The 14987-nt window shown below is 43.2% G+C and overlaps 1 protein-coding gene across 1 annotated transcript in view; it reads right to left on the bottom strand.

Annotated features, from left to right (window-relative positions):
- Positions 1–5475: 5475 nt before the first annotated feature.
- The window catches only part of HIF1AN (hypoxia inducible factor 1 subunit alpha inhibitor), a 42007-nt gene continuing 32495 nt past the window's right edge, over positions 5476–14987 (bottom strand). The window contains exons 5-8 of the mRNA XM_044299013.1: positions 10091–10197; positions 9232–9295; positions 8080–8190; positions 5476–6248 (exon numbers count right to left, since the gene is read on the bottom strand). Coding sequence (XP_044154948.1) covers positions 6204–6248; positions 8080–8190; positions 9232–9295; positions 10091–10197 — 327 coding nt within the window. The 3' untranslated portion in view covers positions 5476–6203. The remainder of the gene's footprint in view (positions 6249–8079; positions 8191–9231; positions 9296–10090; positions 10198–14987) is intronic.

The raw sequence follows: 14987 nt of genomic DNA, 5'->3' as shown, positions 1-14987 counted from the left end.
GCTTCATTGATATGCGTGTTAGAAGAGGTTTCCCACTGACTGCGCACAAGACGGAAGATGGAGAATTCGGGGTCAGCCTTGAGTATACCCTGTCCTCGGGGGAAGAACACTTCTCACTAATGCACAGTTGTTCCCGTTTGCAGTTAATTCATTCATTATACTTGAACCCGATGTACGATGGGAAGTAGAGCAATCCTTCATTCTTTTTAACCATTTGGTATGCATAAAGAACTACGTACACCATTCTTTAAAATTGAATGCACTAAAAAAAAAAAAAAAAAAAGTACATTGCAAACATTTTATTATAGGAGGTAGAAATGCATTCCACATGGAGATATAAAAAGGCAACAAAATATTTCCCTCCAGTTACAAAGAGTATGGGTAATTATTTTAATCATTTAATAATTCAAAATACATTAAAAAGCTGCTAACATTGAGGGCTGAAAATCTAACTACCAAACGTACATTAAATAAATGTGCACATTAAATCAACGGAATTGGGAGGTGCGGGTCAATGAGAGCAGGCCCTGACAAGGAGCCGCAGCAATTAGGGCAGGATTCTAGAGCAATCATACACCATATTACAGTTCTTGTACCACACTACATACCTCATAAATGCAATATACCATAGGTATCAGAATGAGTACCTGCCTCAGATTACTGCCAGGAATCCCTTCTAGCAGCAATGGTATTTAGACTTAAAGGGGTTTCTTCCAGAAACAGCACCACAACTGGGCATGGGTTATATCTGGTAATGGTGCTCAGCTCCATTGAGATTAATGGAGAAGGGCTGCAATACTACACATGACCTGTGGACTAGTGTGGTACTGTTTTTAGAAGAAAAAAAAAAAAAAGAAAAAAAACAATCCTGAGAACCCCTAGGATAAAGGGTACAGACTGAATGCCTAGTTATGTAGCTACTCTCCTTCAGGCTTGGGCTATACGGCGCAGCCCAGTGCAAATCGGTCATGTGACTTGTGTTCTTTCCATAGAAGACAAAGAAAAGTTGCCATACTGCTCCACAACTGTCCCAATTCCATAATCTTGGCAGCAATTGTGGCAAGGTCACACGCACCGAGTCATAGGATGAAGCTCCAGTGGTAGGGTTCTCTTGCAAACAATGGAGCAGTTGTTCCCATCGGGAGCCTTTTTGGCAGACCCCAAGGTGGCCGGACCAGCTGAGATAATCCACAGCTGGGTTCCAGATCTTTGGCACCCCTGCAGCTCTCTAGTCTCCCCATGTCAAAATTATGGCTTGACGCTGGTCATGTGGCCTCTGCACCAGTGACCCTAATGCGTCACGTCACTCAGTGAGTTAATGCATGGGGGACGTGTTGCCACTATGGTCAGTCACTGGCTGCAGTGGCCACGTGACCTGTGTCAAAACGGATGTTGGTGTGGTATGGCCACATCAGTGGGTCTGCCTGAAAGGCCCGTGGGGGATGTTCAACTGCAGTTGAAGGGGTTGTGCCATCAGGACATCTACATGTGCTAACTGGGAACGTACACAGTGGATGTCATAGATGAGCATCCTCTCTCCAAGACCTCCATGTATGGTCCAGGGCAGAGAGCCTCTAACAAGTTGTGTCTCTCTATGTATTAAGTGGATGGACCCTCATATGAATGGCCACCACATCATACTGCATGTTCCCTGTGAATTGTTTGGCTGACTGTGGCTACCCCTGACAACTTCAGCTATTTCTGGAGACAAACCTGCATTCATTAGCTGATTGGCACATTGACTCCCATATTAATTAAAGGATAACTGTCAAATTTTTTTGGAGGGATAATTGGATTGTGGTGATTAATATCTCCTTGGTGGCCCTATTTCAACTTTTCACTGTGTATTCAATTACCCCTTAATTCCAGTTTTGTTCCCTGTACTGCCTACTTTTACCTGTGCTTAAAATCAGGTTGCTATGCAGGGTCCGTCTATGTGTTGAAGGACGGAGGACGCAGAAGCAGACTGCGTGCAAGGTCAGATTACTGACGGCCAGCGACTGTAAGTAAATGATTAAAGCCAGGTCCTCCCCAGCAGCTGATAACAGTGCACTTCTCCCTGTCCCTGCGCTTGGCAGACGCTCCCTCACTCAGCAGAGCTGGAGAATGCAGAGTTGAAGCAGCGCAGACCAGGGAAGGGAGATCTGCCATCTGCTCAGTGTATAAATGACAGCAACATATGGTAAGAGGACCCCTTTGTGCTTCAGGAGATTAACCCTTTAGGGGGGAGGGCTCTGGTTACTGACACTTTTGGGGGGCTATTGTTACTGGCTAGTGAGGGCAGGCGGGATTAGCCTCAGGGTGAGGGCAGTGGCGGCCATCTTAACTGAATAGTGAAATTGCAGTTTTTTGCAGACTGGTTGCTAAGGGCTGAATCTTATTAAATATGGGGTAAGTCAGTCTAATAGTAACTGATTCTGGAAGATCATGTTATTAGTAACTACATATATGAAAATTAAAATTAGGGTCTAAGTGTGACAGTTATCCTTTAAAGGGTTCGTCTATGATGGGAAGACTTCTCTAACACTGATCACTCAATATCTTTTAAGGCACACTCAACAGGGTTACAGGAAACAAAGATCTGGTTGAAGGCTGTTAACATTTTACAACTGCTCCATCATTGTTCCGTACACACAAAATCAAAGCTGGCCGAAGCCCGTGGTTTTGGCAGGACTGGCCACCTATCCTATATGTATGCTGTGTTCTGACTTTCATCATCTGTAGGATCAGGCAAGCCGAATTTTAACATGGACAATATTTTGTTCTCACGGTAGATAAGTTTACTTTCACACTCGCATTTTGGCTTTCCGTTTGTGAGATCCGTTCAGGTCTCTCACAAGCGGTCCAAAACGGATCAGTTTTGCCCTAATGCATTCTGAATGGAAAAGGATCCGCTCAGAATGCATCAGTTTGCCTCCGTTCCGTCTCCATTCCGCTTTGGAGGCCGACACCAAAACGCTGCCTGCAGGTTTTAGTGTCCGTCTGACGAAACTGAGCCACACAATGTTAAGTCAATGGGAACGGATCCGTTTTCAATGACACAATATGGCACAATAGAAAATGGTGTTCAAGACGGATCCGTTTTGTATGGATGCATGAGGTTGCGTCTGTGCAGATCCATGACGGATCCGCACCAAATCAGAGTGTGAAAGTAGCCTTACCTGCTGGGTGAGGTGCCTGACAGTGGTTTATCCCCCCACTGAAAACACATGCATGCTCGGCCAAACCAGGCATGCATGTGTATGACAGCTATTGTAAGTGTATGTATGGACGCCTTTATATACATGGTTTATGAGGCAATGGAGAAATTGAAAGAGGAAGTTTGCTTTAACAGGAATCCCATCCATCTGTATCATCATCACCACAAAAGACTACTTTAACGAGGGATTAAGCGCCACCTACATATACTGATCGATTCGGCTGACTGATCTGCTACGATAGCAGATAATGGAGAAGATGATGAAGAATATAATGAAGCATCACTTATTAATGTCACTTTTGACTTTAGCATTGTCACCGAGGTAATCATTTCAGGTTCTAAAATCACCCCTGTATCTTCATGTGGCAGCAAAACTTCAATTAAAAAACATATATACATCGTGAGAAACCAACGATTCGTTAAGCAACTCATTCACAGCATAACTGTTCAATCGCTATAAAATAGAGGGATTTATTTCTGGCGGCTTTTCACACTATACAGAATCACGCACGTTCCTAACCGGGTCGGAGCCAAAAGTCCATCAACATTTACCAAAAAGGACATTTTTGCACGGCAAACTAAAGCCCCCGTTCTTTCACAGTAATGATATCAGTATACCATTCAATATGCACTGTATCCGGAAAAACGAAACCAGGTGAGGTTACCAAAAAATACTAAGAATCGGAAAGTAAAAAACAGCAATGTACAGAAAGCCTAGCACACGGTGCGACTCGGGCACATAGAGATTATTAATTACAAATTGAGTTTACGTTAAAAAGATTTGGCACAGACCTCTGGCGGTACCTTATTTGTTAGAAAAATCTGATTCATTCGCAGCCGTAAATGGCGAGATATGTCTACGGTCAGCCTGCTACAATCCAGTTGTTAGGGAAACACCGCCTGACAACCTCATCCTCTTGTATGAAATTGCATGGAATTGTCAGACAGCATGTCCCTAGCAACCAGTCTCTCTAATTACTCTCTAATGTTCAGCTTAGGGCAGAGTTGCAAGTGAATAGAGGATGCGGAAGGGGCAAGAAAGGTTGGTAGGACACAAACTTACTTTTTCTATCTCTTAGGGTCCATTCACACGTCCGTGGTGTATTGCGGATCTGCAATACACCCGGCCGGCACTCCCCATAGAACTGCCTATTCTTGGACGCAATTGAGGCCAAGAATAGGACATGTTCTATTTTTTGGCGGAGCCACGGCCCGGAAATGCGGATTCGGAGAGCACATAGTTTGCTCTCCGCATCTCTTCCGGCCCCATAGAGAATGAATGGGTCCACACCTGTTCCCGATATTGCGGAACGGATGCGGACCCATTTGCGGACGTGTGAATGGACCCTTACTGCTGAAATAAACTTCAGGCAGTGAGCTTCTTTAGAGGGGGTTATGCCTCAAAATACATTCTACATTTTTCAAACCATCACCTGGATCTGCATACGTTAGTAATTGCAAGTAATTAAACATTTAGAATAGCCACTGAGCTATTCAATTAAATGTATCTGTATAGCGCCACCTGCAGTTTGTTCTTTTCCAATTTTCTTTTCCACCTCACTGAGGTGGTCGCACGAGCTCAGTTCAAATCTTCACCTGGCACCAGCCAATATCCACTGTTGGAAGCTGTGGCAGTTACAGGGAAAGACCTACTGCAGAAAAGACATGCCCCCTTGGCAGCCAGCCTGAAGATAATCTAGGAGAACATCTGGAGCAATGAATGGGGAGATCCCTGGATCCATGTGAGGTACAGGGATGGTTCTAGCTGCATTCAGAAGAGATTGGCATGTACTATATGTTGTTTTTTTGTCATTTTTTACATCAATCATGGCATAACCCCTTTCATTTTAATGAGCAACAGTAGCCTACAGTAGCCTACACAAAGCCATTTTGGAGGATGTACCAACGCTAATGTGATCACAGAGACAATTCCCAACTATCAGGTATAATTTCGGACCAGAATCCACAGTGCCTAACGGTCTCAGATTTGCTCAAGCGACAATATGGTTTTCCAAGCCTACGTAAAAGCCACCAATGTGTTAATGCACTAAGCCATCCCACTGACTGATCGTATAAGTGTACCCAAAAACGTTCACCATCATAACTGCTCAAAGTGTCTGCCCTATCAGCGCTCCTTGGGGGTGGGACTAGGGGCATCTTGACAAGTAATGTGCATCTTGATTGCCTGGAGGATATACTGTTATAGGCACTGGGAGGTTCCTAAATTTGGTTTTATCTACTCATATTCGGATATACAAACTCCTCAAAAGCAGCAATGAGAGGTAAAAAGGAGAATTTCATTAGCATTCTGCAACAGTTTTTATAATTTACAAGCTGATAAAAAAAAAAAAAATGTGAATTCTGAAACACCGATTCCATATTAGACTCAAAGTAATAGGTCCTAGAAATCAGTAGAGTAGCCGCTGCCATGGAACTTTATACGTCTGCTTGCTAAAGGTGACCGTTATCTAGTTGTGTCGCAAGGAAAACATTTGCCCGAGTAGTCCTCTTGCCTTCTTCAAAACAGTTTCCTCTTCGTGACGTCTGTAGGGCGCAAGTTTCGCTCTAAAACCAGGACCATGTTAGTGGACTAGTTAAACAGAACCGGACAAGAGACCAAGAAAGTCCAAGAAAGCTCAGCTTATTAGGTCTTTGTATACTGGACTGGATGCAGTGAATGGATGAAGTAAACAGGTTTTGCAGACAAACCGGGTGGGTGACGGGCCATGGCCCAAATGTTCACTGTCTGTACAGAGTGCAAACAACTAATTTACGTATTGCATTGTTTTGTTGATTATTTTCTTCCTCTTTGCTGACAAAATATTAAAAAAACAGGAGAAAAATTATAGAAACACAGTAGTGAGTGGTGTAAACCAATGTACAAGAGAAGAGTTGGCCAGGTAAGTGCTTTCACTCTGCAGTTTTCTTGTCAGTCGTTTCAGAAGTGACTCAAGACAACGGCAGCAGTCACGTAGACACATTGTCACTCCTCGGTATGCCAGCATTAGTCGTAGCGGCCCTTTATCATCATGTTTAACAAAGGACCAACCTGGAAAAAAGGGACAGATTCTTAAAGTGAAAGGAGGATATTTTGCAGATTGCAACTGTAATACAATATTTTCCGGTCTTTTCTGGGCCATCGTAAGTTGAAACCAGACTCAGGTCCAACCAATCAACATGGTCTGTTTGTCTAGTTTCTCCTCCTTACAATACAGCTCCTGCTCCTTTGGGCATTAGGTGGGGGCGGCTCCATTAAATTTTTCTGGGACACCGTGTACTACAAGAGCGTGAAGAAGCTCCTGTCCTCATCACAGAAAGTTTCCAGCATCTATTACTAATTATATGTAAGTACTTGCAATATCGATCTTAGTTATCTGCTCATTTTTCTTAAAATCTTCATTTTCTCTTATCTTGGGATGACATTTTGGAACAAATTAAAACGTTTTCTATAATATAAATACATTTTCTTTTTCAGAAAATCAGCAGCCTATACGATTTTAATTGTTTCCAGTTACATAGATAAGGCTAGGGTGCTGAATTCCATACAAAGCACCTTTCCCTGTTCTGCCACCAACATACTAATCTAAATCTCTATTGCCTGTTGCCCCCCACTAGGGGGCACAGCTCCATCTGGAGTCACATGGCACATTCCATGGGGAGTCATGGAGTGTATGCTGCATTATGCTTTTCAGAGCTTACAGAACAGGAATTGTCAGCATATTATTAGGCTCAATGGCCAGCGCGAAAACTGCTGAATTTTTGTCATAGTCTTAAGGTATAACTGTCGTATATATTTTTTGGGGAGTATTGGATTGTGGTGATTATTATCACCTTGGTGGCCCTATTTCAACTTTTCACTGTGTATTCAATTACCCCTTAATTCCACAGTTTTGTTCCCTGAACTGCCTAATTTTACCTGTGCTTAAAATAGGGTTGTTCGGCATGGTCCTGAAGGACGGAGGACGCAGAAGCACGCTGCGTGCAAAGTCAGTAAATGATTAAAGCCAGGTCCTCCCCAGCAGCTGATAACAGTGCCTGGGCTGTGTGCACTTCTCCCTGTCCCTGCGCTTGGCAGACGCTCCCTCACTCAGCAGAGCCGGAGAATGCAGAGTTGGAGCAGCGCAGACCAGGGAAGGGAGATCTGCTGTCTGCTCAGTGTATAAATGACAGCAACATGTGGTAAGAGGACCCCTTTGTGCTGCAGGAGATTAACCCTTTAGGGGTGAAGGCTCTGGTTACTAACACTTTTGGGGGGCTATTGTTACTGGCTAGTGAGGGCAGGCGGGATTAGCCTCAGGGGGAGGGCAGTGGCGGCCATCTTAACTGAATAGTGAAATTGCAGTTTTATGCAGACTGGTTGCTAAGGGCTGAATCTTATTAAATATGGGGTAAGTCAGTCTAATAGTAACTGATTCTGGAATATAATGTTATTAGTAACTACATATATGAAAATAGAAATTAGGGTCTAAATGTGACAGTTATCCTTTAAGGTCCCTTTACATGGCCCAACGTAGCAAACGATTGTCGGGACAGAAGTGTTCTTTCCTGACAATCACTTGCTCGTCAGTGGAGGAGAAAGCTGTATTTACATGGAGCGATCTCCTCCACAGTATGGGGAGGAGAGATCGCAAATGCCATCACTCATCCCCATACAGAATCATTGTTTGCCAGCAGCAGACGCTGTTTAGACGGCACAATCTGCTGTCGGCAAACGATGATTTAGGTGTCCACACTGTCCAATTGTGGACAAGAACAGGACATGTTCTATCTTTTTTGTGTGGCCAAGGAACGGATAAGGACACAAATATAGGGTTGTCTGAATAAGCCATTTATTTAATAAATAATGCTAATTTGCATAATCCCTATACAATGTCACTTACCTCCTGTGGGTTTCCAAGGGCTTCTCCTAGCATTTTTTCAATGTTTCTCATTATTGCCACCTTCTGGTGTGCTTTCAGTGGGTATTCTATTCTTTTTGGAGTCGGCGCACCCTATTTACATCGGGATCAAAGTGAAATAAAAGTTTAAAAAGACAAAAAGAATAAATGTGTTGGTTGTTACTTTAAAGTCAGGCCCTGGTAGATGTGAAGCTGGTTTCACACTAGTGTTTACTATCTCTGGCAGGGAGCAGCCTGTTGGAAATGCTTGGATCTGGCACTGCAGGAATCTACCGCATCACCATCTCACCCCTCAGACTATAATGGAGATCCAGCCACAACCTGGCAAATAAGCCAAAAATCTGCCGGACGTTTGTAGTCAATGGGGTCCGGCGAGTCTCAGGTAGCATCCCGACATCTCCGGCAGGCTGCTCCCTGCAGCAACAGCCTTCCGGAGATGGTAAACTCTAGTGTGAAATCAGCCTTAGGCAGGTCTGGAAACCAGCAGCTATATGGCAAAGCTCATGTCATTTGCAGATTTTAACACTATATTATACTTAAAAGGGTTTGTATGATCTCGTTGTTACTAAGGCGAGATGAAAGACAGTGCCGATCACCAGCCGGCCGGGAAACAGCAGTGCTCAGGCACCTGCTGCTTCACTAGCTCCCATTGCAGTGCATGAGAGCTACTGAAACAGAGTGGCACAACAAGTAAAAGTGTTCCCCTAACTCGGACACTGCACAGATTGCTGTGCTACGCTGTTTGTAACGTAGCCAAATGGAAAGGAAAGCCTTCTGGTGCACTCCGTTCAGTTTTGTCCCCGTTGACAATAAATGGGGACAAGACTGAAGCGTTTTTCTCCGGTATTGAGATCCTCTGCTGGATCTCAATACCGGAAAGGAAAAACACAGATGTGAAAATAGCCTTATAGAGGCGAGTCATGAGCTCAGTTGTTTCTGTAATCCTCTGCCTGAGACGTACAAATGGAAAGGGGTTGGGAAAGCCCCATTCTAGACACAGGTCTAGGCCCTAGGCATTTATAGCACATTCTGGGCATAGGTTGTGGACAAGCCCTTAAATAAACACTGTCCAACAACAACTAATGAATTGTCAGCTAAGTGTAGATGAGTACATAAAATATCCACAAAACATACCTTGTACCAAAAATTGACTGTAATTGTTGTCCCTCCGTCCATGAGTGACTCTATATGGTGCCACCTGTAATAGTAACCGTATTTCACAACTCAACATAAAAAAGGAATGCTTTAACTTTAATTACATAAGCTAAGTGAGCTAAAATCTGGACATCGTAGTGTACAGGAGCAACCCTGGTCAAAATGACTGTTACTGTGAACAGTTAAGCAAATTGAAGGAAAAACTATTATTTTTTTCATCATTTTACATTTTCAAAATAACAAAAAAGGAAAAGGGGCCTGAAGTAAAAAGCCATCTTACATGCATTGCTCTTTCGAGGTTTATCCACAAATTTTTCAACAATGGTCAGATCAGAGGACGGTGAGGGCCAGGGGTGCCCAAACTTTTGCATGACACTGTATCTATGAAGGTCCTTGATATTGATCATTGACATTATTTGCCATTTCTGATGGGGTGGGATGGATAAAAAAACATAATTCCAACATTGTTGTTTGAATATCATCAGTTACCCTTTTTTTTTTTTTTATACATAGCATTGACTGTAGTCACATTATTTGAGCCCTCTGGCGAAGGTATGTGGGAATACTCTTGACTTGAATGCCTTTCATCCTGGTCCCTGACAGGGTGCTCAGCCATGACAGAGGATTGCATCACTACTATCTATTGTAGAGCAGAGTTCCTACTCTAGAATAGGTAGTACTGCAGCAACCGTAAATGAGATTGTACGTTGGCAGGATGGATTTCTGGAGGCCATTTTGATACATTCCGAGCAGATCCCTTTAAAACACATGCTAAAATCTACCTAATGAAACTAAAATGAAATACATTGAGATATTCCCTTTAACGGAAACCTCTTACCAATACATTGGGATATACAGAACATCGCCAGGCCCCACAACAATCTCGTAGCCATGCACATTTCTGAAGTTAGGAAACCGCTCTAGATCAGGGTTCTCAAAGTCCACCTATCATGTAGAGAAAAGAAACGCAGGTACATATTAAAGGCTGGAATGTGCACCTATCCCTCCAACAGCCACAAATGGTACAAAATGGCATAGCAAGTGCACTGCTATAAAAGCAGGAGACTGGTGGAACAGACACTTTAGATATGACGGCAGGCTTGATCACAGTACCCTTGATGATGATGTTACTGTGACTTTCAGACCCCAGTGACAATATTAGTTGAAGAAGTAAAAGACTATGTGGAGCCTATAGCAGATGGCAGTACAGAATAAATAAGTGATGTCCCTGACAAGCACCTACCCCTTCACAGCATTATGAAGCAGTGGGCCACACAAATATGAAATAAAGGCAAGGCGAATACGGAAAAAAATTAACCCCAGCTGCTTTTAGTTTTTGTACTAGGAATAATTTTTAGGAAATGGCATAGAGCGGAACAAAAAAATAAAGAGTCTCGAGTTGCCCATCCTGTTCCAATGCTTACTGGGTACCCGCTAGTCTCTATTATCTACTACCTCTACTACCCATCTCAATATAAAGGAAATGCCAAGGAATGGGTCGCCGCTATGGCCAATGGCTGGCTGACAAGCATCTCATGCCTGTTGAAACGGGACCAGGAAGCAGGGGAACGTTGAGGTGAGTAGTCTCACATTTTTAACCCACTATGAGGCCTATCCTAAAAAATGATTCCTCACTGGTCAACACTTTAACACTACAGGAATGACAGCAACCTGTCCTAGACTGTGAGGAGGACTGGTTGCCACCGCTCGCAGGGCTACCTGGGGGCGTGAGATGGCAGGACCTCCCTACACTCTACACTGCTGCACAACAAATGGTAATGAAGTAATCCTGCCTACGATATGCCATCAAAGCTGAGCAGCCTGACAGGAAAAGTCACCAATATGTATTATATGCAAGTGCCAGAGAGTAATATGTAGACGGGTCCCGTCCCCTCACCCCCATAGGCAGCTCTGCAAGTGGAGGCAACCAGTCCTTTACACATTGTAGGAGAGTTTGTTGGCGGTCATCTTAAATAATTCCCAAAGAACTCCTTTAATAAAGGCATCTATGTGATGCCTATGAGCCAGAGTTAAGGGTGCTGTTCGCAGCTCCCATCCATAGTCCCTGTAAGGGTAAAGCCACACGGTAGAGCCCTGCACAGTCACTGCGTGGCATGAACCACAGTCCTACTGCTATTCAAGTAACTCATTTTTCATAATGCATTGTTAATGGTCGCACAGATACTACACGGCTAGTAACAAAGCACAGTGAAAAAGCTATCAGTTTAAAGTGTTTCTGTCATCAGAAAAATCGTTATGTATCTGTCTGACATTAGCGATGTGCTAATGTCAGCAGTACATAACTGTATGATTGTTAACTCCCTGCCTGCCGCCGTTCCCTCAAAATAAAGACTTTTATAATATGCTAATGAGCCTCTAGGTGCTACTGGGGTGTTGCTGCAGCACCTAGAGGTTCAGTCTTCTCACCCGTCTTCTCACCCTTTGGCACGCCCAGGTCCAGTTGATTGATGTCCTAGTCCTCCTCTGTGCCTGTAAAATTTTGCGCCTTCGCCGTCCAGTTTAGTATTCAGTGCAGTGAGTGAAGCCGGCAGCAGGAGAGCGCCCGTCACTCACTGCGCTGAATACTAAACGCAATGACGCAGGCGCGGGATTTACGGGGCACAGAGGAGAACTAAGATGTCAATCAACTGGACATGGGCGTGCCAAAGGTTGAGAAGACGGAGCCTCTAGGTGCTACAGCAACACCCCAGTAGCACCTAGAGGCTCATTAGCATATTATAAAAGTCTTTATTTTGAGGGAACCGCGTCAGGCAGGGAGTTATAAATCATACAGTTATGTACTGCCTAATTTCAGCCAGATCAGATACATAACGAATTTTTCTGATGACAGAAACCCTTTAATGAGTAAGGCTACTTTCACATCTGTGTTTTTGCTGGATCCGTCATGGATCAGCAAAAACGCTTCCATCATGATAATACAACCGTCTGCATCCGTTCTGAACGGATCCGGTTGTTTTCTCTCTCAAATAGCCATGACGGATCTGTCTCTAAACCCACTGAAAGACAATGGGTGACGGATCAGTTTTCTTTTGCGTCAGAGAAAACGGATCTCTCCCCACAGACTTACATTGTGTGTCATGACGGATCGTCTTGCTCCACATTCCAGGACGCACTTTTGTGTGCGTCATGGGAACGCAACGACACGGAACGGAATGCATTCTGATGCACACCGTTCCCTTCAGTTCAGTTTTGTTCCCATTGACAATAAATGGGGACAAAACAGAAGCGTTTTCCCCCGCTATTGAGATCCTATGATGGATCTCAATAGCGGAAAGGGAAAGTGCAATACTGGTACAGCTTGCAGGGTTGTATGGTTCTCATGGCATCACAGCCACTATTCAGGTGCACTGTGTGACTGTACCCTAAAACACAGTGTATATATATATATATATATCTCACTGAAAACAAGAATAAAAAATTCATTAACCCCTTAGTGACCGGCCTGTTTTGGGCCTTGTGACCAAGTATTTTTTTATTTTTTTTAACACCACTGCATTTCAAGAGCTATAACTTTTTTTTTTTTTTTTTTTTTATTCATGTAGCTGCACAAGTACATGTTTTCTGTAGATTTTACTGGCACCATTTTGGGGTACATACACAGTAACTCACTGATTAACTTATATTAACTTTCTGTGGATGGAATAAAACAAAAAGAAGGCTCTTCTGTCATTGACTTTTTACATTTTGCGATGTTCACTTTGCAGCATAAATAACATAACTTTACTGAGTACAGTTAGTGTGATACTATAGTTTTTTTTTACATTTTGCTACTTTTGCCCAATAAAAGCCCTTTAAAAAAAAAAAAAAAAAAAAAAAAAAAAGGGGGGGGGGGAGAGAAAAGAAAATGCTTCTGCATTGCTGCATTATTTTTGTGGGATGACTGGTAGTATTCATTGGGATACATAAGACATTTTTATTGCATTCAAATCCATTTTTGTTCTGGCATATAAGCAAAAAATGGCAAGTCTGTAATTTGCTTTGTTTTATGGCGTTTACTGTGTGGGATAAATCACATGATCATTGTATAGTTCGGGTCGTTACAGATGCTGTGATACCAAATATTTTTATTTTTACATTTTAAAACATTTTCAGGGAAAAAGGTGGATTTTTTTATAATGAAGAGTACTTTGACATGCAATTGCTTCCATAATATACTGTACTACTTACAGAAAAAGGTGAAGTCCAGCTTCTAAAACGAATTTTATTTCATGCGGTTAAAACTTTCCATAAACAAGATGGGGTATACGTTCTACGCGTTTCGGACCACATCTTGTTTACGGAAAGTTTTAACTGCATGAAATAAAATTTAACATTTTATAAGCTGGACTTCACCTTTTTCTTCAAGTTTTCCCATCCGAGTCCAGGATGAGTCCGTGCTTCTCAAGTTGTCTATGCAGGTGAGCGCTGCTCTGTTGTAACTACTGTACTACTTATGTTATGTACAGCTACAAACCCGGTACGGAATGTATGGGACACCCGTGTCCGGCCTGACTCGTACCGCCGTAAAAAGGCAATTGTTTAGGTGTGCACCATATAAAAGTTATGGCTTTCCAAGATGCATGTTCTAAAGAAATGGAAAATGCCTCTGCTCAGGGAGGGGAGTAAGTGTCTCGCTCTTGAAAAGCCCAGATTTGCTTTTTGTGGACAAACCATAACTAGCAGTGCCAGAATGCATATCATTAAACCCACTCATGAGAGGGAGAAATTCCATCCAGCCATCAGCTGTAGAAGTGACTCCATACAATACACGCCTGAGGTTACCTTTAACTTACCAACATTGAAAACGAATATGGAGGGAAAAAACGGTTTTACAAGATTGACACCTAGCATTCTCCGTTTTATGATCTTAGATGTAAAGTTGGTTAACACGCTGTCACTTCAGAACAAAAATGCCAGGCAGCTCTTCACTCCTGTCACTATAACAGGATGCCACAGTCGTAGGCTATGTAAACATTGGCATTCTGAAACATTAGATAAGATGAGTGCTAGCTACATGTAGCCTGCAGGTACCATATACTTACACTGCCTGCCAAGTGACGCCAACCAGCCCAGATTGTCCATTCAAGGTGTCACATACGTTAAGTATGCCGATCATTTTTTAAAACTTGCCAGTTCAAGACCAGGTTATTTAGCCTCCTCCCTGACTAGACACCTTTTCCGTATATCTAATATATAAAGCTGAGTGTGTGTATGTCCGCTAAAGGAATCCGCACAGTCGCATTTACAATCACGAAATTTGGCACACAGGTACATCAGGTGTCCTGGAAGGTTTTAGACCAGGTCTCAGCTCTCTAGCACGTACCGTTCCTGAGATATTCCCAAAAAAATGCATTAGCCAATAGAAGCTTGGGCACATGTCCCTTATCAGCCAATAGAAGCTCGCAGGTCCTCCAGCCTCCAAATACACAGTTTTACACCAGGTTTCCATAACAACCCAGCCATTTTTCTTCACTGCTGTAGGAGAGCTTTAAATGAAATCTGTCACCAGGATAATCACTATTGAAGTAAAGCCATGGCCTAATAGCACTTAGTACCTTGTTTCCAGATGTGCCTTTGTTCCAACAATAGATGTTTTATCTCCTCTGAAAATCCAGTTTATTTGTTATGCAAATGAGCCAGTAAGGTGCCCAGACTGGCATCGCTCTTGCAGGAAGGAGCCCAGGCACGCCTCCTGCCACAATGTGTCCACCCAACCCTCCTACATCACATTCAAG

Source organism: Bufo gargarizans, chromosome 6 (assembly GCF_014858855.1).
Source record: "Bufo gargarizans isolate SCDJY-AF-19 chromosome 6, ASM1485885v1, whole genome shotgun sequence".
Lineage (NCBI taxonomy): Eukaryota > Metazoa > Chordata > Amphibia > Anura > Bufonidae > Bufo > Bufo gargarizans.
Note: the sequence above shows the minus strand (reverse complement) of the source record. Positions and strands in the feature narration are given on the sequence as shown.